A 27,195-nucleotide genomic window follows, 5' to 3' on the forward strand; every position below is an offset into this window, starting at 1 on the left:
AAGGTAACTACTATTATTTGCATGGCAATCCCTAATTTCTCTGGTTGAGGTAACCTTTGCTAGTTAATCCTCTCATGAAAGTTTCTAGATTCTCTTGCCTACTGTCACCATCTTGGAAATAGAACATTATATCAGAAAATTCCTCACAAGAAAGAAAAATGGAAAGTAATGTTTAATACTTTAATGTGTAATATTGAGACATTTATTAATTGGTCTCCTTATTGTTCTTGTTTTCCTTCTCCTCCTGAAAGAAGTGTATTATCATGAAAAAGGTCTTCCCAACATTCAGAATCAAACTTGGAGGAAATCTTAGATACTATTATACCCCTGCCATTTCCCCAGTATTGGAGTTTCCTATACACGATCTTTGAGGATGGGATTATTCAGGTCCCATATCATTATTTACAATAATTGGTCTCTTAATACCTAGAGCACACGTATATTCTGTGCATTCTGTGTCTGTGTACACATTCTATAAAAGATAGGGTTCAAGAATGCTGTGTGGACAGAATGTGGATAAAGAATAGTATTAATAGTGGCAACAACCACTTTCATTTGTCTCCAATCCCCCCACCCCACCTGCTAGCTGCTCATATCATCTCCCTTGCATTATCAAATCTTATATTTGAGAGAGCACATTTTGATTACCCTGGGACAGGGTTACTATGACATAGGTCTACCTGACTCCTGAACAGGAAACTATGCCCTATATCTGTGCAACTTTAACTTATGACCCAGTTTACTCATAGGAATCTCCACTCGGGGAAGACTTTCTTGAAGCCATGCTGCAGAAGCAGTTAAAGAAGTTATGCTGGGATTTCCTTGGTGGTCCAGTGGTTAAGAATCTGTGCTCCCAATGTGGTGGCCGGGTTCGAACCCTGGTCAGGGACCTAGATCTGATATGACACAACTGAGAGTTTGAATGCCACCACCAAAGATCCCATGTGGCACGCCTAAGACCTAATGCAGCCAAATCAATCAGTCCATCAATACTAAAAAGAAAAATTATGAAAACAAATAGCTTGCCTGCTTCCTGTGAATCAATTTCCAACAAGTCTTTCCTGAATTCCCTCCACCTCGGCTCTTCCCCTAACTGCTTACGCATTCTGTCAATTGGATTTTCCCAGGTTCTTCCCCAGGCTCCTGCTACGGTCTGACTCAGCTCAGTTTCACTGTGTCTCAAAAGCCATCTAAAACTAGACAGTGAAATTTGCCTCAATGTTAACTCCCATTCGCTGGTCTTATTTAGCGAATATTTTAAATAAGCATATCTTGCTCACACAAACGTCTCTTAAAATATTAAGGAAAAAAAAATATCAGGCCTAGTCTAACTTTATTATTTGGGGGGATAATTTTTTGTGCCAAGTTCTAGATTTTTTTTTTCCAGTGATATGAATTTTAGCTTTCAATGCAGCCTCCCAAACCATCCTCATCTTTTTCTTAAATATCTTAAAATTCTACCTGAAAATGTAGTGCTCAAAAAAGAACACATTACTCTATTCATGATCTGACCAGTTTAGATTTTGCTCTGCATATAATTCTGCTAAGACTACATTTGTTTTTCCAACAACTACTCACTCAGTTGGCTCTGGGAGGTGTTCTAATTGACTTCAAACACTGAAGTCAGCTCCCCCGCCGACCCTGCCCCCAACACACCCAATGCACACACTCCTTTTAAGCCCAGTATCCTCAGCCTATCCTTCTACAGCTAAATTTTAAAACCTAAGTTCAAAACCTAAGTTCAACCTACCAGTCTTTTAAATTTGCTCCATTAATTTTAATCTTGTTAGTGCTGGCCCATCATTCCAGTCTGTCGAGTTACTTAATTCTGGTTCTCTCACTCAGCATGTGAGCTGTGTTTCTCAAATTTTATGAACTTCCCTTATCTTTAGTCCAGTGAAAGAAATACAAATCCAATGACAAATGACAAAGTCTTATGGTATAACATAGAAAAGAAGTCTGAGTCTTGCATATTCATAAAATTGGCTAATTTAATCATTGTCCAATCCTGTGGAGTAGGGATTTTTAGCCCCATTATATAGTTAAGGGAATCAATGCTCAGGACTCAATAGCTTGCTAATAGATTGAGGAGCTGAGATAACAAATTTTTTGATTTCAAAACGGTATGCTTGTTTTACTGTTTCTAGTTTTCCAGCTGACATGGGTTCATTTCATTTAGGTTACTCTGCTAGCTATCATGTATAAAGGTAAGTAGATTAAAATTTTTAAAAACAAGTTAGCAGATAAAGCATTAACTACTCCTCATTTACAGTTGAGGATGTATTTTACAAAATCATTCATATGTGTATATGACAGATCACAGTTAATCAGAAACTTTCACGAAGGTCTACTGGGTAGAGACCACTGGACTGGGGACCAAAGTTTCAGTTCACTTTACAGCTGTCCTACTTTCTGCATTCTTTACAAATGCGTATATAACACTGAAAACCTCAAACTGCCTTAAGGCAGGCTCCGAGACTACTAAAGCTACTGGTGAAGTGACTCATAATAGCAAATATATGCATTTGGGTGTGTTGATTTCACACAGCAAAAAACAGACGTGGGCATGTTCCACAGCTCCGTTTGCTTTCTCTGGGAATTCTGAAACAAAAGGTCCTCCTCAAAAGGTTGTTTATACACTCTCTAGAGAAGACAAAATGCCCAACGTGGCAGCTAGACTCTCTCTCAAAACTGGAAAAAGTAATTTAAATCTTTCAGTACTTCTGTGTACAATTTTTTTCTATCACTGTAACTAAGTTTCAATTTTTGCTTTGGAAACACACAAAGATAGAGACATTATGATTCCTCTGTATATTCACAAAAGAATCTTATATTTCTAATTTCTACCATATAGAGGTAACCTTTCTTTACTAATCTTATATGAATAAAGTATATTTTAACTGTGATAACAATATATTAAAATAAAAGGTACAGGTTGATTCAAATTCACCTTTTTTTCAATATATAAGTTTTACCACTGCTCAAACATTAAAATAACAGGAGGAACAAGAGGGTGAATAGGAGGTAATAATCTGTTGAAAGCTAAAAATAATTCTTATTCATGAAAGACAATAAAAAGCAGTATATCCAGAACGTGGTTCAAGTGAAAAAATTTCCAAATTCAAATGTGTTTAGAAGCAGCTTCAAACATGTTCGTTTTTCCTTGTATCTGTTTCTTTAACCCAGCTTTGATGAACACATACATGATTTCCATTTGAAAGTTTAATACATTATGGTTCACATAATTGATAATGAAAGATAGACCAAAGAATATATAGACCTAGATTATTCTTTTCCATGCTTTGGAAAGATTGGACAGAGGGGTTAAGAACAATTATCTCTTACATTTGTGTGATTTCCAGAGAGTATTACTTCATTATGTTCGTAATGTTCAAGAATCATCCCAAAGGTCATGAATATTAGTCTCATAAACAAAATTTACTTAATTTTAAATACAATGAAAGATTTTGTGATTTGTGATTAAGATTAAATCACAAAAAAGATGTGTCATTAAGATTTTACATCCACATGTAGCCATATTTAAAAGTCAAGAAACTGAATATATTATAAAAATATTCTCATAATATTTTTGCTCATTGAATTTTTGACTTTATAAAATGAGAAACATTTCTTTGTTATTTGTCAAGTCATGGAGTGCTTAGTCAAGAAAATAAGAAAGTTTGCAGACACCATGATTAAAAAATTAATTGAGCAACTAAAACATATATATTTTAAATATATAATCTTAGCATGTAGTACAAATGATTTTACTTGTATAATTGTAACACCTATAGATAAGTAGGTGTCCCAAGGCTGAGTAAATCAATACTCACCTTGTGTTTTCACTGGGTCTGATATCTGGCTTGGATCACTAATTCCATATGCATTGGCTGCCCTCACAAGGAAAAGGTAAATTGCATTAGGTTTGAGTCCTTTAATGGCAAATGTTTCTGTTTTCACATTCTCCGCTACAGTCTGCCAGCTGCTACCAGATGCATGGCTATGGATAGATACATAAGTTAGAACATGCATATTTAATGGTAAATCAAAAAAGAGAACTAGGAAACACCATCTTCGCTCTACCTGAAGGCTTCTATAATGTAAGACGTCGGAGTTGCACCTGAATTCAAATTTGGTTGCCATGACAACGTTACTGTATTTCGGCTGACATCTGTAACTTCAGGTTTTGAGGGGGCACTAGGGATTAAATTTGGGTCGGTGGGTCTTGGAGGCTGAACTGGAACTCCAAATTCTAACAAAGAAGAAAGAAACGAAAGATGCTTACACAGAGAAGCACATAAATGTAGATAAAATATCCATCCCCTACTTAGACTTCCAAGACATCCACTTCATCTTTTTACCAGTAAGGAAACAACTACATTTCAAGCTTCGCTTTTAGGTAAAATACTATCAAATTTACCTTGGACTTCAATGTAAGCACTCCATGTTGCTTCACCACTAGGGGTTGATGCAATGCACGTGTATCGACCAGTATCACCCAGCTGAGAAGACATACGGAAAATAAATATTTGGAATACTCAAGAGCTCACTGGGCTGGAAAAACAATTAGTTTTGTGTATGGCCCATGAATATGGATAGCTGCCTTAAAATGCACTAACCAGAAGCTTCCTCTTAATTTAACATGTTTTCATTGAATGTGACTTAAAATGCTGCATGAAGACAAAAGACAAATTGTTATTCTAATTGTATGATAAAGATATAGTATTTAAGTGCATTAACATCATCAATTTCTGTGTCAGGCACAGTACACGAGGTATATAACCTTAAATTCAAAGGGTTAATCTTTAATACTAATTTATATTTCATATTTACTAAGTCACATAGTAAGGCTAATAAAGTATAGCCAATGACTCTTCTTGCTGTTTCATATTTTACCTGAGTTACAGCCACATGGATAAAGGAGATAAACAGATATTTAAAGAAAATGGATAGACACAAAATGATTTCTTCTTAAAGCATTCCCTCTTTTTCTTCATTTTATTTTTCTAACCTGTAACTTCAGGCAGTTTAGCAAGTATAAAGTTAAACCCCAGCTAGAATGATGCTCTCTCCCCCTTCAGACGTCTGACTGCCAGAAAACAAACACAGGTCACATGTTCAATGGTAAAATCCTCAGTAGCATAATGAACCCATATACCTCTGCTTAAGGCAATAACTCTATCATCAAATAATATAGGATAATGCAAGAATGCTGTCATTTTGTTCTGGCAAATGTAATAACAAAGTCACAATCATTGTCACAAAAAAGTACAACATATTAACTTTCATGGCACATGAAATGAACTGCTATGTTGATCCAAAACTCCAAAGAAGCCGCTCACAATAGGCAATAAAGCAATTGAAATTTATGTTTATTGCTGTCAAAGCTACTCTTTCATATGCCCCATGAGCTTGTCTCATCTTGACCTAAAATGAAAAAGAAAAACCAAAACAAAACAATATAGTCCTGAAAAGAACAGGTATGGGATGTGACGTCCTGGGAAGGTAAATCCCTAAATTGTTCCCACAAACCTGTGAGATTTCATCATTTCACAATCTGATTTGGAATGTACATTGAATCTATACAGTGCTTTATCATTTTTGTTTGCATGTAGAGTATTCTGTAATTGCGAAATGCTGAACCAAATATTCACAATAGAACTCTTGAAGTTTACAGCACATAATATAGTACTGGAAAAAAAGCTTTGAAAAATGGAAGGAATGCATTTTATCACTGCTTGGAAGGTATTTTTTTTCTCCCACAAATTCTCATCCTTTTCTCCTCCATGTAAAACCTTACACTACTTGCCATGGGGTAAATTATGAGTCATATCACCAGAAATATACACAGAGAAGTGTCTGAAAGACTAAAGCATCAAATTAAACATATATTAATACTGCTATTAGCATTTCATTATTTCTAAAAATTGAGGCTTCAACACTGGTTTGCTGGAGGCAAAACAAAGTGGAACAAAATGGGAAACCCAGGGTGTCATAAGTTACCTTAGCATATCGGATCTGTAGTACTCCAGTCTCCAGCTGTTTGATTCGAGAATCTTGGGTTGAAACAAGGACTCCATCCTTTCTCCACAGAATTGTGGGCACTGGACTGCCTGTGGCCACACAGCTGAGCACTAAAGTACCATCCACTGCTACAGTCTGATTCACAGGACCTTGTCGAATGACTGGGGGAGGTCGGTCTGCAATCACTGCCAGCAAAAACAACAGGAAATAGATTTCTGCAACTGGAAGCAATTTTCTAATCATCTGAGCAACAGCAGTTGCTCTAGGCTTTGAAACACACTAATTAAACAAGTAATTAAAGTAGGAGACATGCATTATTCAGAATGCATTTCTATGATGTACTGATTCAGAATATTAAAATGAGATACAATGTACTCCTTTCAAGTGACCAACCACTGAGTAGGCTTGCTGCAATTGTCCAGGGACCTTTTTAATTTAAGAGTTCAGAGACTACATAAGGGTTGTGGATGGTGAAGATGTATGGTGGTGAGAAGTGGAGTACTGTGCTTTTTAAATTTTAAAATATGTAAAACACAAAATGACTACAAAAAACTATTTACCCTAAGGAAATGTATGAGACAGATTTTCATAAATGAACCAAAGCCAATTTGACAATTGTTCTGTGTCCAACAGATAGAATGATGGTATCACACCAGCATGTCTGATAATTTTGTATCCGAAAACATGCTTTGGACTTTGATAACTGACAAATAAATATGATTGAGCTCTTTTGATATTGGATTTTTTTCTATTAAAATAGTACATGCTTTAAACATATCTCAATCCTAATAAATTCAGGGAAACTGGAAAACTGTCCAAAAATACTGTTGGTAGGTGGTAGCTCAGGTGATAAAGAATCTGCCTACAATGAGGAAGACCCAGGTTTGATCCCTGGGTCAGGAAGATCCCCTGGAGAAGGAAATGACAATGCATTCCAGTATCCTTGCCTAGGAAGTCTCATGGACAGAGGAACCTGGTGGGCTACATTCCTTGGGGTCTCAAGACTCGGACAAGATTAGCGACTAAACAATGACAAATCCAAAAATATAACTCAAGCTGATACCCTAACTCAGGAAATAACACACTTCCATATCAGAATTATAGGAATGGGAAGATGCTTCACTAATTTTATTAACAGTTTTAATGTCCTATGGAAGGAAACAATGGAAGGCAATTTTTATAAAATACAAATAAAATTATTTTTATTATATGAAAAAAATCTAAAAACTTTATCTGAGACAATAAAATCATAATTTTGGGAAAAATCCACAACAACTGTAGTGGAATGAGAATAAATCCTGCATTAGAGAGATTTTCTATCCCTTGACCTCGGGAATTTAGGTGAAATTTCATAGATAGTTTTGTAAATGATTAAACAAACAAAAAAAAGTTCATTTTTCATTATTAAACTTTAAAATTCTGAATATTAGTTTAAAAATTTTATGTCATGAGTATTCAAAAGACAACTCTAAGAAACTGCCTGCTTAAAGAAAACTGGTTGCCAGAGTAACTAAATTTTGGATGCAACATTTTCAAGCCTGGATGTGTCATGTTCAAAGTTTTATGCACCAAAGATTCTGCACAAGCTGGAGTCACACTTCAATTTGTTCCTCATTTATCATGCAATAATTATTAGTGTTGGGCATTCAATCTAAGAGAAACAAGAAAGCAAGAGAGTGAAATCAGCAACTGTGCATTTTTACTTCACCCTTCCAATTCTCTTCCATCTTTGGTTGCTAGTGTGAAATTTGTTAATACCGTAGGGGTGTATTAGAAGGCTGGAGGTTGAAACTTGGCAGGAATGTTTCAGATACTCCACGGGTGAAAAAATATAAGCCAATAATTCCTTTGCTTAGAGTTGTTTAATCTTTTCTACATTATCTGTTAAGTTTGGCTAAAATAAAATTAAATGCCCCTCCTGATATGTATGAAAAAATAATGATAGTGTTTTATTGCACTGTGGTTTTTATAAGACTCTACCACCTGTGTTCCCTTGATTCTAAGAATGAATGAATATTTATTTCTAGATATTAATTAAATTAGTAACAGAGTGGTTCTTTATAACTGATTATAATTAAGCCCAGTAGCACAGTGGTTTACTTTCATAGTCTTGTTATATTTAGAAATAATTCAGTATCTGGGGATTTATTCAACTTTCTGTATCTTCACAGTTCTTTGATATTTGCCTCATATTTAGCATCCTTTGCACTTCCTTATCCTATCCCAACCCAGAACAATGATGTTGTTTCCCAGTTACTGATTTCTTCCTAGTTTACCTTGGGTGGTTTACAAAAATAAGCAAGAAAAGAGGAGCAGGCTTGATTATCAGCCTATACCATCTATCATGTGTCTTTAGGCAAGTTCTTTATATTATCTAAGTCTCTGGTTTTTATCTGTAACATGAGGATAATAATACTTGTTCTAACCAGCTCCAGGGATTGCTATGAATATTTAAGGGGAATAATAAATATTCCATGTGCTTTGCTAATTGCAAAAAGCTAGACATTTATATGAATTGTGAAATCACCACTTACCCTTATGCAAATCAGAGGCAAAAAAGTTCATTAAAGCAATTTTACATTTTTAGGTAAGGCAACGGGATATGCTGGTGTCACAGATTAAAATAAAACACTGATAAAACATCTAAAGTTACACAAACTAAAGTGCATAGCACATTTACAAATCAACCCTGAATTTAGGATTTATGAGAAAAACTTCAAAAAGAGTCTAATAGCTCACATTTGGATTATTAGAATGAATTATCAGGTAGTAGAGCAGGATGTGTAAGAAACAGAAATATGATTTAAAGAAAGTAAGTGCATGGACTTTGGAATCAGAAGGATTCAGCACTGTAAAATGAAAATGTTCCATATTTGTGCTCTTTAATATACAAACCAAGGGCTTCCAGTGGCTACAGAGCACCTGAGTGTAGCTGGTGTGATTGAGGAACTGGATGTGTAAATTTAAGTAATTTTAATTGTTATTTAAATAGCCTCAGGTGGCAGGTGGCTACTGTATTGGATGGTGCAAACTTTTGTTTTAAACCTCAGTTCTGCTAGCTAGTATCTGAAGGCTCTGGGTATATCTTTTTTTAAATTAATCTATCTTTATTGGAGTATAGTTGCTTTCCAATATTGTGTTAGTTTCTACTGTACAGCAAAATGAATCATTCATACATATACATATACCCCCTTCTCCTCTGGACTTCTTTCCCATTCGGGTCACTACAGAGCATTAAGTAGAGTTCCCTGTGCTATATAGTAGGTTCTCATTAGTTACCTATTTTATACATAGAATCAATAGTGCATATGTATCAATCCCAATCTCCCAATTGCTCCTAGCCCCACTTCCTCCTTGGTATCTGAGTAAAAGAAATATCACATATTAATGCCTATATGTAGAATCTACAAAAATGGAGTAGATGGTCTTACTTGCAAGGCAGAAATAGAGACAGAGACATAGCAATCTGGGTATATCTTTTGACCATTCTCTGCTTCAGTTTCCTTATCTATAAAGTGCAGTGTCAGGTTTGAAATGATTGATCTGTTTAAAGTTACTAGCATAGTGCCTGGCACAAAGGAGACATTAAATAACTATAACTGCTTATTTTAATTATCATATAGTGGCGATGCTGCTCGTAGTGGCGCTGGTTCCATGCAACAGGTGACATATCCCTGGTAGAACACAGGTTATATAAGTTCACCTAGTTTTCCACATGTTCAGTGAAAGATTTAAAGACCCTAAATGTAAAGATATAACATCAGAGGTAATATTTTTGTCACCTCAAAAAATAATCATAAAGTCTATGTTAATACATATAAATATAGTCATAAGATAACTTTAAGTGAGAAACAGTATAGAATAATATACGTGCACTGACTAGTTTGAGTATGCAAAATTACATCTATACACCAGCAAACGGAGCATCCCAGGAGATGCTAGTGGTAAAGAACATGCCTGTCAATGCAGGAGACGAGACATAAGAGACTCGGGTTCAATCCCTGGGTCGGGAAGATCCCCTGGAGGAGGAAATGGCAACCCACTCCAGTATTCTTGCCTGGAGAATCCCCAGAGACTTAGCAGCCTGACGGGCTGCAATCCATAGGGTAGCAACGAGTCAGACATGACTGAGGTGACTTAGCATGCAGACCAACAAACGTTAGGAGTCATATATCACAATTGCCATCACTTTGCAAAACATATCTCAAATTCCTGTAGGCTGTAAACGATTATCTCTTTTCAGCAATTAGGAAGCTGAAACACTGGAAACTCAAGTGACTTATCGAAATCAAAAAGTTAGCAACTGGCAAATAGTTACTAATTGGAAAATTAACCCTCTTTCCACTGTATATCAATAACTTTTGAGAGAGTCATGCAAGCGATTTTAGATTTAATATATCATTCAGTCACCACTAACTACTTTTTCTTACTTTTTAGTAATAAAGAGAAGAAGCATTTTCAATTAAATAGGTGACATGAATTTCTATGTTCCTGAGTCGAATGTGACTAGGTGTAGGCCTCTGGTGCAAAGAAACAGCATTTCAAAGACAATTATGCTCTACCATATTCTCTGATTCATGCTTTGTTCTGCCTTTGCCTTTGTTCTGTTTGCAAACAATAAAGAGAAAAAGATGAGAAACTAAAGTTAAATAGTATCCAGAAAATACTCTGCCTTATATCTCTCTTATTGATTTGGTAATATGTAAATAAGGCTATGGTTTTTACAGTGGTCATGTATGGATGTGAGAGTTGGACTGTGAAGAAACTGAGTGCCAAAGAATTGATGCTTTTGAACTGTGGTGTTGGTGAAGACTCTTGAGAGTCCCTTGGACTGCAAGGAGGTCCAATCAGTCCGTTCTAAAGATCAGTCCTGGGTATTCTTTGGAAGGACTGATGCTGAAGCTGAAACTCCAATATTTTGGCCACCACACACGAAGAGCTGACTCAGTGGAAAAGACTCTGATGCTACGAGGGATTGGGATGAGATGGCTGGATGGCATCACTGACTTGATGCACATGAGTTTGAGTAAACTCCAGGATTGGTGATGGACAGGAAGGCCTAGTGTTGTGCGATTCATGGGGTCACAAAGAGTTGGACATGACTGAGCGACTGAAATGAACTGAACTGAAATACTGATAATGTCAGAACAAACAATAGGTACAGCTTACCTATAAAGAATGAGTCCATAGTTGTAAGTTGTCTGTACAATATTTATGGACTCCAAAACAAACGAAACTAAAAATTTAGTACCACCACAGGAATACAAAACCACCTTAAATCTCCCCAGAGATGGTAAGATGAAACAGGACCTTTAGTTTTAGAAGTGAACTGGCTACTAGGGATGAATTCCAAATCCACAAATTTAGGGGTTTTGTTTTGCTTTTAGTTTAGCATAAGTTGATATGCTTGATCTATTCTCACATATAACCCTTCATGACAAAGCCATGTCAAAGGCACTTAGAAAGTCTTGCTTTCAATTATGAGAATAGTAAGGGATATTTGAAAATACTTTATCATAGTTTCCTTTGGCCATTTTTCATGTACATCTTTACATACAAGTTGCTTTATAAAGTTGTAATCATAAACATATTTGCAAATCTATGTTTCACTTTCTAAATATTGATTATATCAATCCTTATCAAATTCATTATGTGTCTTCACAGTCATCAACCCCACGCCCAAGGAGTGGTGGCTGCGTGGGCGCAGGAGGGCAGAGAGGAGCTACACCTCGTTCAAGGTCAGGAAGGGCCGCGGTGAGGAGATAGCCCTCATCCAAGGTAAGGAGCAGCGGCTGAGCTTTGCTGGAGCAGCCGTGAAGATATACCCCACGTCCAAGGTAAGAGAAACCCAGGTAAGACGGCAGGTGTTGCAAGAGGGCATCAGAGGGCAGACACACTGAAACCATACTCACAGAAAACTAGTCAGTCTAATCACACGGACCACAGCCTGGTTTAACTCAATGAAACTAAGCCATGCCCTGTGGGGCCACCCAAGACAGGTGGAGAGGTCTGACAGATGTGGTCCACTGGAGAAGGGAATTGCAAACCACTTCAGTATTCTTGCCTTGAGAACCCCATGAATAGTATGAAAAGGCAAAATGATAGGATACTGAAAGAGGAACTCCCCAGATTGGTAGGTGCCCAATATGCTACTGGAGATCAGTGGAGAAACAACTCCAAAAAGAATGAAGGGATGGAGCCAAATCAAAAACAATACCCAGTTGTGGATGTGACTGGTGATAGAAGCAAGGCCTGATGCTGTAAAGAGCAATATTGCATAGGAAACAGGAATGTTAGGTCCATGAATCAAGGCAAATTGGAAGTGGTCAAACAGGAGATGGCAAGAGTGAATGTCGATATTCTAGGAATCAGTGAACTCAAATGGGCTGGAATGGGTGAATTTAACTCAGATGACCATTATATCTACTATTACGGGCAGGAATCCCTTAGAAGAAATGGAGTGGCCATCATGGTCAACGAAAGAGTCCGAAATGCAGTACTTCGATGCAATCTCAAAAACGACAGAATGATCTCTGTTTGGTTTCAAGGCAAACCATTCGATATCTCGCAGTAATCCAAGTCTATGCCCCAACCACTAATGCTGAAGAAGCTGAAGCTGAAAGGTTCTATGAAGACCTACAAGACCTTTTAGAACTAACACCCCAAAAAGATGTCCTTTTCATTATAGGGGACTGGAATGCAAAAGTAGGAAGTCAAGAAACACCTGGATAACAGGCAAATTTGGCCTTAGAATACGGAATGAAGCAGGGCAAAGGCTAATAGAGTTTTGCCAAGAAAATGCACTGGTCATAGCAAACACCTTCTTCCAACAACACAAGAGAAGACTCTACACATGTACATCACCAGATGGTCAACACCGAAATCAGACTGATTATATTCTTTGCAGCCAAAGATGGAGAAGCTATATACAGTCAACAAAAACAAGACCAGGAGCTGACTGTGGCTCAGATCATGAACTCCTTATTGCCAAATTCAGACTTAAATTGAAGAAAGTAGGGAAAACCACTAGACCATTCAGGTATGACCTAAATCAAATCCCTTATGATTATACAGTGGAAGTGAGAAATAGATTTAAGGGCCTAGATCTGATAGACAGAGTGCCTGATGAACTATGGACAGAGGTTTGTGACATTGTACAGGAGACAGGGATCAAGACCATCCCCATGGAAAAGAAATGCAAAAAAGCAAAATGGCTGTCTGGGGAGGCCTTACAAATAGCTGTGAGAAGAAGACAAGTGAAAAGCAAAGGACAAGAGGAAAGACATAAGCATCTGAATGCAGAGTTCCAAAGAATAGCAAGAAGAGATAAAAAAAAAAGCCTTCTTCAGTGATCAATGCAAAGAAATAGAGGAAAACAACAGAATGGGAAAGACTAGAGATCTCTTCAAGAAAATCAGAGACAGCAAGGGAACATTTCATGCAAAGATGGGCTTGATAAAGGACAGAAATGGTATGGACCTTACAGAAGCAGAAGATATTAAAAGAGGTGGCAAGAATACACAGAAGAACTGTACAAAAAAGATGTTCACGACCCAGATCATCATGATGGTGTGATCACTCACCTAGAGCCAGACATCCTGGAATGTGAAGTCAAGTCGGCTTTAGAAAGCATTACTATGAACAAAGCTAGTGGACGTGATGGAATTCCAGTTGAGCTATTCCAAATCCTGAAAGATGATGCTGTGAAAGTGCTGCACTCAATATGCCAGCAAATTTGGAAAACTCAGCAGTGGCCACAGGACTGGAAAAGGTCAGTTTTCATTCCAATCCCAAAGAAAGGCAATTTCAAAGAATGCTCAAGCTACTGCACAATTGCACTCATCTCACACGCTAGTAAAGTAATGCTTAAAATTCTCCAAGCCAGGCTTCAGCAATACGTGAACCATGAACTTCCAGTTGTTCAAGCTGGTTTTAGAAAAGGCAGAGGAACCAGAGATCAAATTGCCAACATCCATAGGATCATCAAAAAAGCAAGAGAGTTCCACAAAAACATCTATTTCTGCTTTATTGACTATGCCAAAGCCTTTGACTGTGTGGATCACAATAAACTGGAAAATTCTGAAAGAGATGGGAATACCAGGCCACATGACTGGCCTCTTGAGAAACCTATATGCAGGTCAGGAAGCAACAGTTAGAACTGGACATGGAACAACAGACTGGTTCCAAATAGGAAAAGGAGTATGTCAAGGCTGTATATTATCACCCTGTTTATTTAACTTATATGCAGAGTACATCATGAAAAACGCTGGACTGGAAGAAACACAAGCTGGAATCAAGATTGCCGGGAGAAATATCAATAACCTCAGGTATGCAGATGACACCACCCTTATGGCAGAAAGTGAAGAGGAACTAAAGAGTCTCTTGATGAAAATGAAAGAGTAGAGTGAAAAAGTTGGCTTAAATTCAAAATTCAGAAAACTAAGATCATGGCATCTGGTCCCATCACTTCATGGGAAATAGATGGAGAAACAGGGGAAACAGTGTCAGACTTTATTTTGGGGGGCTCCAAAATCACTGCAGATGGTGACTGCAGCCATGGAATTAAAAGACACTTACTCCTTGGAAGGAAAGTTATGACCAACTTAGATAGCATATTCAAAAGCAGAGACATTACTTTGCCAACAAAGGTCTGTCTAGTCAAGGCTATGGTTTTTCCAGTAGTCATGTATGGATGTGAGAGTTGGACTGTGAAGAAAACTGAGCACCGAAGAACTGATGCTTTTGAACTGTGGTGTTGGAGAAGACTCTTGAGAGTCCCTTGGACTGCAAGGAGATCCAACCAGTGCATTCAAAAGGAGATCAGTCCCGGATGTTCTTTGGAAGGACTGATGCTAAAGCTGAAACTCCAGTACTTTGGCCCCTCATGCAAAGTGTTGACTCACTGGAAAAGACTCTGATGCTGGGAGGGATTGGGGGCAGGAGGAGAAGGGGACGACAGAGGATGAGATGGCTGGATGGCATCACCGACTAGATGGACCTGAGTTTGAGTGAACTTCGGGAGTTGATGATGGACTGGGAGGCTTGGAGTGCTGCAATTCATGGGGTCGCAAAGAGTCGGACATGACTGAGTGACTGAACTGAACTGAACTGAATAAATTTAAGAAATTGTAAAAACATTTTGAAAGTGAAAGTGGGTCAGTCATAACCAACTCATTAAGACCCCATGGACTATACAGTCCATGGAATTCTCCAGGCCAGAATACTGGAGTGGGTAGCCTTTCCCTTCTCTAGGGGATCTTCCCAACCCAGGGATCCAACCCAGGTTTCCCGCATTGTAGGTGGATTCTTTACCAGCTGAGCCACAAGGAAGCCCCCAAAATATTTTAGGTCATCCTAATTTATTGGAGTCAGTAGATATATAATGTATGTCATACACAGTGTTAAGAATGTGAACTTTTGAGTGAGACAGCCTGAATTTTGAAGTATGTCTTAATCAACAGCTAGCTGTTCATACCTTCCTTCTTTGTTACACCTACTTATTAAAACAAAATATTTAGTGAGTGTCTACCATGTGTCAGACCTTGGTGGATACTGTGTATATATTTGATTTGATAGGACAGAATATTCCCTAAGTTGGGTACTGTGTATATATTTGATTTGATAGGACAGAATATTCCCTAAGTTGGAAGACTCGGATTGTTAAGATGTTAATTCTCCTTAAATTGTTCAATAATTAAAGTGGAATTAAAATTAAAATTCTGATTTTTTTTCTGCCTAGGATATTAGGATATGTATGTATATCTGTGTGTGTGTATGTGTGTATTATGTGTATGGAAATTGACCAGTTTTTAAAAATTTATTAAAAAATGAAGAAGGCCTGTAACAGCCAACCTAAAACAAGAAAAACAAAGTTGGAGACTTTACCAGTTTGTAAGGTTTACTATAAAGCTATAATAATTAAGATCACATATACTGGCATAAATAACTGGAATATAACAGAGAAAACAGAAGTAGGTTACTACATTTATGGGGGCTTCCCTCACAGCTCAGTTGGTCAAGAATCCACCTGCAATGGAGACTCCCTTTCATTTCCTGGGTTGGGAAGATCCGCTGGAGAAGGGATAGGCTACCCACTCCAGTATTCTTGGGCTTCCATTGTGGCTCAGCTGGTAAAGAATCTGTCTGCAATGTGGGAGACCTGGGTTTGATCCTTGGGTTGGGGAGATCTGCTGGAAAAAGGAAAGGCTACCCACTCCAGTATTCTGGCCTGGAGAATTCCATGGACTATACAGTCCATGTGGTCACAAAGAGTCAGACACGACTGAGTGACTTTCACTTTCACTACATTTATGTTCATTTGAATTATGATTAACATGCCAGTGAAATTCACCAGGGAAAGGACTGCCTTTTCAGTAACTGATGCTGAAATATTTAGGATCCATCTAAGAGCAGAAAAGCAAATTTGACCCTTATTTTACACCATACACAAAGATTAATTAAAGATTAACAACTTAAATCTCAAACGTATGTACAGACAATAACGATTCCAGACAAAAGCAGGTGAATATCCTCATGATCTTAAGGTAGACTAGGGAACTAAAAGAACAAAGCACAGGAGAAAAAATAATACATTGGTTCTCATTAGAATTAATTTTTTAAGCCCTAAGATCATCATTAATCAAATGACTGGGAATAAATATTTATAATACATGTATCAGACAAAGATATATCCAGACTACATGGGAAAATGAAAAAAAAAAAAAGAGAGAGAGAGAGAGAGAGAAATGAGTAGAGTATATGTATCCACGAAAAGGCAAACCAGGATAACTGAGTGCATATGCCCACCCATAGTCGTCTACAGAAACATTTAGCTTTATCAATAAAAGTACTGAATTGAAAATAACCCATCAATAGAAGAGTACATACATAAACATAAATAAATTGTAAGCTACAATGGAATACTATACAGCAACAAAAAGAGTGCATATGTATTTCTTTTATGTATATATACATATGTATATACAAGTACTCTCCAGTTTTTGAAAGTTCATTATAAGCCAGTTTGCTTTTATGAGGGCTTCCCTGATGGTTCAGTTGGTAGAGAACCCGCCCCCAATGCAGGAGACTCCAGTTCGATTCCTGGGTTGGGAAGATCTGCTGGAGAAGGGATAGGCTACCCATCCCAGTATTCTTGGGCTTCCCTTGTGGCTCAGCTAGTAAGGAATCTGCCTGCAAGGCGGGAGACCTGGATTTCATCCCTGGGTTGGGATCAACCTCCTGGAGAAGGGAAAGGCTACCTACTCCAGTATTCTGGCCTATAGAATTCCATGGACTGTATAGTCCATGCGGTCACAGGGTCAGACATGACTGAGTAACTTTCACTTTTTTGCTTTTATGAAAGACCTATATTAATATAGGGCTTCCCAGGTGGCTCAGTGGTAAAGATTCCTCCTGCCAATGCAGGAGATGTGGGCTTGTTCCCTGGGTCGAGAAGATCCCCTAGAAAGGGAAATGGAAATGCACTTCCAGTACTCTTGCCTGGGAAATCCCATGGACAGAAGCCTGGCAGGCTATAGTCCATGGAGTCACGAAGAGTCTGACATGACTGAGCATGCAGGCATGCACATTAGTGTATTTGCTCACTAACTGAAATAAATCTGAAGTGGATTTTCAGTTTTATGAAAAGAAACAATTATTTCCTCACTTTATGCCACTTCTACTTATATTTCTGTTTCACAGGAATGCTCTATTTTCAAAGAGCAGAGGAAATCTGTTTGTATATACTTTTTATATATTTATATGCTTACTTATATTTCCTTTCCTTCTTACTGCTCTCCATCTTATGGTTTGGAGATTTTCTCTATTGTTATTCAGTCTCAAAGTCATGTCCAACTCTTCAACCCCATTGACCACAGCACATCAGGCTTCCCTGTCCTTCACTATCTCCGGGAGTTTGCTCAGATTCAGATTTCTCTACTACTGCATCTTTATATTTGGCATTAATTAATCATGCTTAGAAGAGTTGATAAACAGAACAAAAACTTGGTCATCTTGAGTTGTGAGAAGGATCTGTCAACAATTCATCTTATCTTCATGATTTGGAAGAAAGAAAAAGGATGATGTTTTATACCAAGAGATTTTAAAATAATTTTTTATTTTTCAAAACATGGACACAGTCCTGTGTATAACTATTCAGTGTAGACTTTCCTTGTATAATTGTCATGCTTTTATGAATCTAACTTGATGTAAGAAATCTCATATAGCCTAGTTAAAATAAAAATGATTTTACATCTAATCACTTTAATCTTTATCCTTTTAGCCTTATATCAAAATTACTGTAAGAGTATGAAACGAGTTGCCAGTCCAGGTTCGATGCACGATACTGGATGCTTGGGGCTAGTGCACTGGGACGACCCAGAGGGATGGTATGGGGAGGGAGGAGGGAGGAGGGTTCAGGATGGGGAACCCATGTATACCTGTGGCGGATTCATTTTGGTATTTGGCAAAACTAATACAATTTTGTAAAGTTTAAAAATAAAATAAAATTAAAAAAAAAAAAAAGAAAGGATACAAAGTTGAAAATAAGTGTGCTTACTGGCATTCTCTTTAGACATTAAGCCAAACTTTGCCATTTTGAAATAAAATGCTCTACTTTACCATCGGTAACTTCCAAATATGCTTTTGTGATGATACTTCCGGCAACATTCAAAGTCTGGCAGATATAATAACCAACATCAGATCTCTGGACATTAGTAATAGTGAGGTCACCAGTCTGGGAGACTGAAAAACGGCTGGATGACTGTGGTGGCTGATATGAGAAAAGCAGATTCTAGAACCCAGAATTTGGGAGGAAAGAATAATAGGTTAGTTGCTAGTTTCCAACATGTTTTTATGTTTTATATATTTATAAGCAGATACATAAACAGCAGCAACAGCACATAAATATTTATACATACACAAACATATGTATGAAATAAACTAAATATTCTCTATCACATACCCACATAGACAGAGGTACACACACATACAAATGCATGAAATTTAATCATCTAAACTTAAATGGGGTTATTTGAAAATTTAAATGAATTCTAAATATTGATATATGCCTTTATAATTTCAATGTCAAACAATACTATTTACAAAAGAATATAAGATACTATTAGAGTTAAATGTTTTACATATTTCAGCAAAACAGACTTAAAAGTTTTGTTGCACATAGATGTGACTATTAGAATTCTAAACATTAAATCTTTTAATATATAAACAACATTAAAATTTAAACACATTCCAACAAATTAAGTTTATCATTTTGGTACCATCACAAGAATCTCTGTTATGTGTCCATTATAAAAGTTCTGTAATCTCTATCAAATTGTCAAGTTTCTTATTTTTCTGGTTAAATGGTGAGCATATCTATCATAGATTTTAAATTCAAATATTGAATTTAAGAATTCATAATGGAATTTTATTTCTGCAGAAGGTTATCTTAAAAACAAACTCTAGACAATATGTGATGTTACTTGGTGGTACAAATTTCTCTCTTTGAATCTAAACATCTTGCTCAGTGGAAGGAGTGTATATTTCATGGAAAGTAACATACAGTATCATTCTTTTTCATGAAATAAATAATATCAACATTTCTTCTAATCAAACAAATTTGCTACTTTTTAAAAATTTTAGGTGCCTTTTAACATGTATCACTTAAAAGAGCTTAACAACTAGTGTATGATATGTATTCAATAACAAAATATTAAGAAATAGTGAGTTATTAAATCAAACCAAATCAAATAAAAAAATTATTTCCAATGTGATATAGACATTAGATGACAATGAATGATCTATTTAAATAACTAAATGGATCATCTAAATATTATTCTACTAAGATCTGCTAGTGGATTTACTCTTATTGATACACAGATATTCATGTATAATATACTTTCAATTCCTCCTGTTCTACTAAAATATTTTTTCTCGTCTTTAATTTTCTGTCAGCTAATTATGTCCTTTGAGGCCCAGTGGAATGTGTTAGAACCAACCAAGATATCAGACTCAAATAATAGCCCCCATACCATAATCAAGTTGATATTTGCTACCAAAATGAAAATAAAAGTTAACTTGATGGCACGGTATACAAATTATTAGTGAGTATAGTCGGTAAATTACCTCCATGTAATTTTTATGAACATAGTAGCAGATCAGAAGACAACAATCTCAAGATTGATTTAAACAAAAAATAAAAGAGGTTAGGAATAATTTTATTAAAAATGAATGAGAATAATTTTCACAAGTATCAGAAATATGTAAAGGAAGATGTGTCCATTTATTGAAGAACTTGTCACTAAGAGATAAGAAAACATATTTTTAAAACTATTTTTAAAGTTTCCTATTATTTTTAAAGTGAAAGTGTTTCAAAATAAGCTGAAGTCTCTTTAATAAGAGACTTTTAATAAGACTTTAATAAGCTCTTTAATAAGCTGAAGTCCAAAAGGAAACTTAATTTTTAAGAGCACAGATCTCTAAATTCTAGCTTCACTGTAAATAGAAAATTCTGGTTTATAAAAAGGTACAGAGAGTAGGACTTGACAGCAAAAGTGATCACATGTTACAGTTTTCAAAGAACTAAAATATACTGAATTATATCCAATATAACATCTATGCTAAAGAGCCTTTCACATAGTTTGATGAATATTTAATTGATAGATATATGATAGATAAAACATAAAGAAGCAAAGAATATACTCCAGATTCCTAGTGCTTTCAGAGAAATTGCACTGACATCATTATCTTTGTTTTAAATGTGTACAAATCTATTTTAAAATATAATTACAATTATCTGAATAAGAAAAGTTAAAACTAACTGAATAAACGAGAAAAAAGTAGTTTTTTTTAATGTGGCTGAATTGAAAATAAAGGAAATAAATTGGAAAATGGAAATAAATTGGGAAGAAATTTTCATGATTAAACAATTACTATTCTGTATACCACCTGGTGTACCAAAACTAGGCAGGAAAAATCTGAGAATTAAAATTCTGTTTTACTGTTGAAATATTCAGGTCACTCAGAGATGTCTCAGTTCTCTTAAAGCAACAGCTATGTGACTAAATCATTTGTCGCTTTTTCTTATCTACGTGGCATTTCACCTGTGCTGACTGAAATATTAGAACAAGGTCATACCTGACTCCCCTCTCTCCTCCAGAAGATAGCTGGTTGGGGATTTCCTGTTGCTTCACACTGGAAAGTGACCGTTCGTCCCAAGGCAACCACCTGGTCACGGGGTTTCACAACAAAATGTGGAGGTTCTGAAGGAGATGAAACAGATTACCCTGAATCAAAAGCATGCAGTCACTGTCCTAATTGAGACAATCTGCTGATATTCCAAGTGCTGCCATTAATTTATATCACTTGTTACGTACTATCTAGCTATACATAATGCATCAATTTTCACCCTTAATTCAATTGAAGCTAAATTGTTAACTGCATATTTATAGAGGAGAATCTGGGTAGGTTTGTAAAGACATTTTTTTTTTAATTACTTGATCTTCTAAGATGGACTTCAATGTTAAAAAGACTTCTTGAGCTACAATTTGACCCTTTACATTCAACATATACTCGAAATTTGAATGAACAAACATTTCTTCTCATTTAGAGCTGCTTAAAGGTGTATGGACATTAATCTTACACATAAGAACCTCCTGATGTAGGCAGGTCCTAAAATTACTTTGACTGAAAAGCTCCTGAAAGGCTACTATGGAAAGTATAACCATTTAAAATCTTCAGTCCAATTTCTTGAATGGAAATGAATTTAAAGCACTGGGGGAGTCAAATGCCTCTTTCATTTACATAGGCAAGGGCATGTTCAAACAGAATATATATGGAAATGAGAGCAAATTGGAAACATCTGCTCATCCTGACATTATAAATACTGCCAGCTTTGTCCAAACTGTTTGATTTATACAGACTTAAATGGCCACTTCATCCAGCAGTAAATAGAGTGTCAGAAAATTGTGTCAGTTACACTGAGAGCAGTGGCAGCTGAAAACATTAGGTGTGCTGACGGAGTCACTGGCTTAAAAAAAAAAAAAAAAAGCTTGTTTTGGGCTGTGCTTTATGCTTGGAAAAAATGTGCACTGAATCTAAGTCTTTCTACCTACTGTTTACACTTTTAAAATTCATTTCTTATCAGTTGTCTGAAATGCTTAATTATTCTCCTTTCTTCAGTTCAAATTGAAGTGAATGTTTCAAATCAGAAACATTTACAGTTTATACAGCATAATCCACTTTTTAAGACTGTTCCATTATTTCTAAACTTTTCTTTAAAAATACGCTTACTTATGTCAGTCACTTAGGATAAGCTCTTAAAGTGAATATGAACCAAAGGTATACCCAGATTATGTTCACATACCAGTCTGCTCACAAGAATATGACTTCTTTGTTAATGAAGGTGAGGATTTGAAATGGTACTGTTTTCTCTTGCTAAATATTTTTTGGTCAATTGCATCTGGGACATCTATACAAGTATTTATAATATCTAAAATGTAAAGTTTATAAAATTTACAAAATATAAACTTTCTACATTTGTGTGTATACAGGTGTGTAAAGTGAAATATAAAACCTCTTTTAAAAAGAAAATGGATATGTAAAACAGCTTGCATGGTCACCAAACTGAAGAAAGCAATTATATTTCCTAACTTTTAGATGAGTGTGCTTTCTCCTATATTCCCTTTTTATTTTTAATTGAGGTTTAGTAGAAATTATACCATTTGACTAGAAAATTACAGGAGACCTGAAAAATCAGGGCAAATGCCTTCAAATGTCCTATAACTTACATGGAAGAAAATACAACGTTAGGAGAATAAGTTTAGCTCCATTTGGTAATACTGAAGTTCTAGCTTATAATTTTTTTTAAAACTCTGATTGTAATTGAGTGGTTTACTCATGACTTTGGTAAACACCATCATTATCCAGGTATAATAACAGGCGTGTGCATCATGGCCTGGGGATTTTCCTCCACACACATCCATACAGGAGCATTTGATTCCTTAGTTAAGGGTTAGAATAATTGACATAGAAATTAGACCAGAAATTGAAAGGACTAAGACTGGATAATAAGCTAAATCCAGAAAAGAGTTTGGTTTGTTTCAATGAAAGAAAACCAAATGATTAATTAAATGAATGGGAGAATATGAATTTCCAATATATGCAGGGAATTTGAGTAGGAAAATATAAATGTTCAAATCACTCAGACAAGTAAAAACTTCGGGTGGTCTCTTTTCTAAATCCCAGCAGCATGTCTAATAACATGTGCCAGAATCCATGTTTCTTTTATAAAATGCCAGCTTGCCTGAAACCTCAAAGACGTGGGAACAAGGGATACAAACCCTTATGCTAACTGCATTTATCCTGCAGCAATCCTTCCACACAGGGTATTTGCCTGGAAATGAATTTTCTGTATCTTATAGGCATATTCTCCAGCCAACATCAACAATGACACCAGCCAGAAGGCGTGTCTCAGAAAAAATCCTTTTCTACATGTATGTTAGATATTAGATGTAGACATATCTCTAAGAAAAAATTAAAATGGATTAAATATGCCTCTATCAATCTTCTATAATCATTACCTATATTTAGATTGAGAAAGTGGATTACCATGTGCATCGAACTAATGTTTATGATAAAATGCTGGGATATTTTTCAAAGGCTACAAAATTTAAATTCACTATAATTAAAAATAGATAAACATGTTACTAATGTCATATATGTTCAGTGTTGGAAATAAAATTAGAAGAGCAAAGAAAAAAAGAAAATCTACTGATAATGCAGCCATACATATTGGACTGTATAGTTCTAAAATATTCTCCTACAGTATCACTTAAATGGCTATTTAATGGTATAAATATTAAGTTACCTTAATTACTTAACTAATCAATTGTCTTTAAATCTAGATTCTAATTCCCACTGTTAAACACACTGGTGAAATTAACATTCTTCTCAATTTTATTCAAGTTGATTTCAACTGAAACTCTCCTCCCAAACCTCACAAAGACTGAATATTAACAACCTTGCCAAACTTAGAACAGAATCTCCTAATTGGCACTTTTATATTAGCGAGATTAAACATTTATTTTCACATTACTCTGTCATTAATATCCTATTTATTGTGGATATTGTGTTCCTGTGCTTAGCTTTTTGATTTCTAGGGACTAAAGATAGACTAGTTTTATCCATTTCTCAGAAATGTTTTATATATATATATATTTCCATTTATTAAAGTTTTTTCTAATGTAGTTGGGCATGTTTGTTGTTCAGTCAATATAATTATATAATAGAGATCACATAATACCTAATAAATTATATTATATAAATGTTTACTTCACTTTCATCCTTCACTTTTTGCTTTCATTAAATTTGAATCCAACTATAGTTTTGCACATATGGAAAGCTTTTTTTCCCAAACAGTTCATTATTGCATTACCATTATTGAACAATCCATCTTCCTATCTGTGTTAGTATGAAATGACATCTTTAGAATATTTGTATAGCTTTTTAACTTAAAATTATTACATGGAACACCATACAGAAATATCCAAAAATGGTGCTCTAGCATCCTGAAAGTGTGTGAGTGGACACCTTCCCCAAAATATTGATTAGTGAAAGTATTCAAAAAATTTTATTTACATGACAACAGATCTTTATTATAGCAAATTTTGATACATTTTAAACACATCATGTGGTTATTTCTTACATATGAAACGAATCTGACACAAAGAAATAAAAATGAATGCAAATAGCCTTAAGTGCAAGGTTATTCACTTATAGGACTTTCAATGACTATTACTGAACAGCAGTTAAACTCAGACAGATATGGATGAATTCATAAACATATTTTAGATCTCCCAAACACAAATTGTCCCCTGGGCACCTATTTTGTTCATTGTTTACCTCATGAGATATAAACTGAAATGGTACTTAAGCAAGATAAAATCCTACTCCTTGTTTTATCACTCATTTAAAAAAGAGGAAAAAAATAAAAGGATGCAGATCACACATCATTTAATAAGATAAAATTAGCAACCCCATTACCTTTCACTCTTTGTCACAGTTACCCATACTTCCTGCAGACTTTATTCTGTGCAGTCTGTCTTTGTGGCCAATGACAAGTGAAACATGGAGGCTGATTGGTTGAAGGACATGGAAGGGTATGGATGGAAAAGGGCAAGAGAAGTTCCAGTCACAATGACACGATGATTAGAAGATGGCCAATAAAATGTCAACTTACCAGACCCAACTAAAACAAAACAAAAAAGAAAACATGGAATAAATAAAAATAAAGAAACTGAAAATGAAACAGAAAAAGTAGTAAGATTTGACTTAACCAATGATCTTTTCTTTTAAATAAAAAGAACGCATTAATATTTGGATATATGGCTCATACTATCCATGAATGAATTATATTTGCTAGCATTTCTATATCATCATAAATCATTTAAGAAAAATAGAAATGAATCTTAAAATATCTACTTTTATTAAATGGCAGAGCTACAATGAATAATAGCTATAAAAGTATAAAACACTTTTCAATGACTTTACATTGTGCTACCAGATGACAGGATCAGATAACTATAAATGTAATGGGTTTAAAAGAAAAAAATACTATAAATCTTTACTGCTAATGCCACATAGAGTAGAAATCAAACATCTTAATCAAAGATAAAGTGTTAAATCCTATAACTCCACCATCAAATTAATTTTTAAATGGTTCATGCTGCCAATGATATTCTATTAAACCCATTTTTCTCATACTTGAATAAGCATTAGAATCACCCTTAGATCTGGTTAATATACAGGTTATGATTATATAGGTCAGGACTATGACAAGGGATTCTGCAAAACCCAGGTGTTGCTGGTCATGACCATCAGCTGAGTAGTGTCATTAATAAAAAGTGTTACATTTGTATCCTTGCATATTTTTCAATGAGAAAACAGGAAAAAACATAAACACATTATGAAAACAGAAAACTTAATAACACTAATAAAGTTAGAGTCACATTACCTGTTTTCAGGGCTGAAATACTGAATATTTTAACATAAAAAGCTTGAGTAATACATATTTAAAATACTGGAAAGCAACTGTTTTGCTCATTTAGAAACAAAGGTAATTACTGTCAAATGCAGAGCCTTTTCATAATAGCCCAGTAGATACCCACAATACATTTTACTCAAATAAATAATGCCCATGTCTTCAGCAAGTCACAATTAATTAGACTTGATTGCATTTCTGTGCCTTTGATAAATGAACTATTCTAAGCACTGCTACTGTGAAATGGTAGTTTTAAAAAAGAAGTGTTCTCCTCTTCTCTCTATTGTTACCACATCTGCAAAGTTGAAAGGTAATTCAGAAATACACTTAACTCACACGTTCTCTTTAGTGTGAGTGAAATAGATTGTTTTTATTTTTCACTTTAAAGTAAAATGTCTAATTTTTCATTCATGCAGGCAAGAAAAGTTTAAAAAAAATTTCATTTACTCAGGCATAATGTTTATCATAGCATCAAACATGCCATCCAGATTTAAAAACACACACAGAGAAGATGGGGCTTGTTTACAATTCTCAAAAGCTTCAAGATGCTGTCTTTTAAATGACAGAAAGAAATATTCAGAAACTACAAGAAAGGAAACCTGATAACTACAGCAACATAACTTAGCTTTGAGAAAACACAAAGTCATAAAAGTATCTTTTGGGTAATCTCTGAAAATAAATTTGATTAGACTAATACAGTGAAAATCAAGCCTTATTGAAAGTCAGGAAATCAGAGAATGATTCATCAATAGTTTCTAGTCATGTATTTTCAGTAATTTAAAATCCCTTAAACAGTTTCAAAAATATTTAACATGTTAGAAACCAAAAAACCACTGGGAATTAGTTCATTTAAAATTTTAAAAGGCACTTTTCCCTTGCATGTAGGCTTTACCAGCTGAACTGCAGTTGAATCTTTTAATTAAAATCCAGTGTGCTTAAGAATGTCCAGCTAGTGTGCTTGCATATAACATCAATGGAAATTGATAACTGTAAAATATTTCAAAGTCTGTTGAGGACCTTAAAACTTATCTAAGACAACATCTAACACAGAAGTTCCTAAAACATCAGAGGTTTTTGAGAGGACTCTATCTTGAATGATCTTTTAAGCTTTTAACAACCATGACTATCAGGAA

General features: G+C 35.4%; 1 protein-coding gene across 9 annotated transcripts in view; it reads right to left on the reverse strand.

Moving 5' to 3' along the window:
* ROBO1 (roundabout guidance receptor 1) overlaps positions 1-27,195 on the reverse strand; it is a 1,291,095-nt gene that overhangs the window by 70,508 nt on the left and 1,193,392 nt on the right. For all 9 annotated transcript variants that reach the window (XM_045165076.1, XM_045165073.1, XM_045165072.1 and 6 more), the window contains 7 exons: positions 25,262-25,270; positions 21,160-21,284; positions 18,643-18,814; positions 6,004-6,209; positions 4,421-4,502; positions 4,084-4,252; positions 3,834-4,000 (listed from right to left, as the gene is read on the reverse strand). In XM_045165076.1, the coding sequence (XP_045021011.1) occupies positions 3,834-4,000; positions 4,084-4,252; positions 4,421-4,502; positions 6,004-6,209; positions 18,643-18,814; positions 21,160-21,284; positions 25,262-25,270 (930 nt within the window). The remainder of the gene's footprint in view (positions 1-3,833; positions 4,001-4,083; positions 4,253-4,420; positions 4,503-6,003; positions 6,210-18,642; positions 18,815-21,159; positions 21,285-25,261; positions 25,271-27,195) is intronic.

This window comes from Bubalus bubalis, chromosome 1 (genome assembly GCF_019923935.1).
Source record: "Bubalus bubalis isolate 160015118507 breed Murrah chromosome 1, NDDB_SH_1, whole genome shotgun sequence".
Taxonomy (NCBI): Eukaryota; Metazoa; Chordata; class Mammalia; order Artiodactyla; family Bovidae; genus Bubalus; species Bubalus bubalis.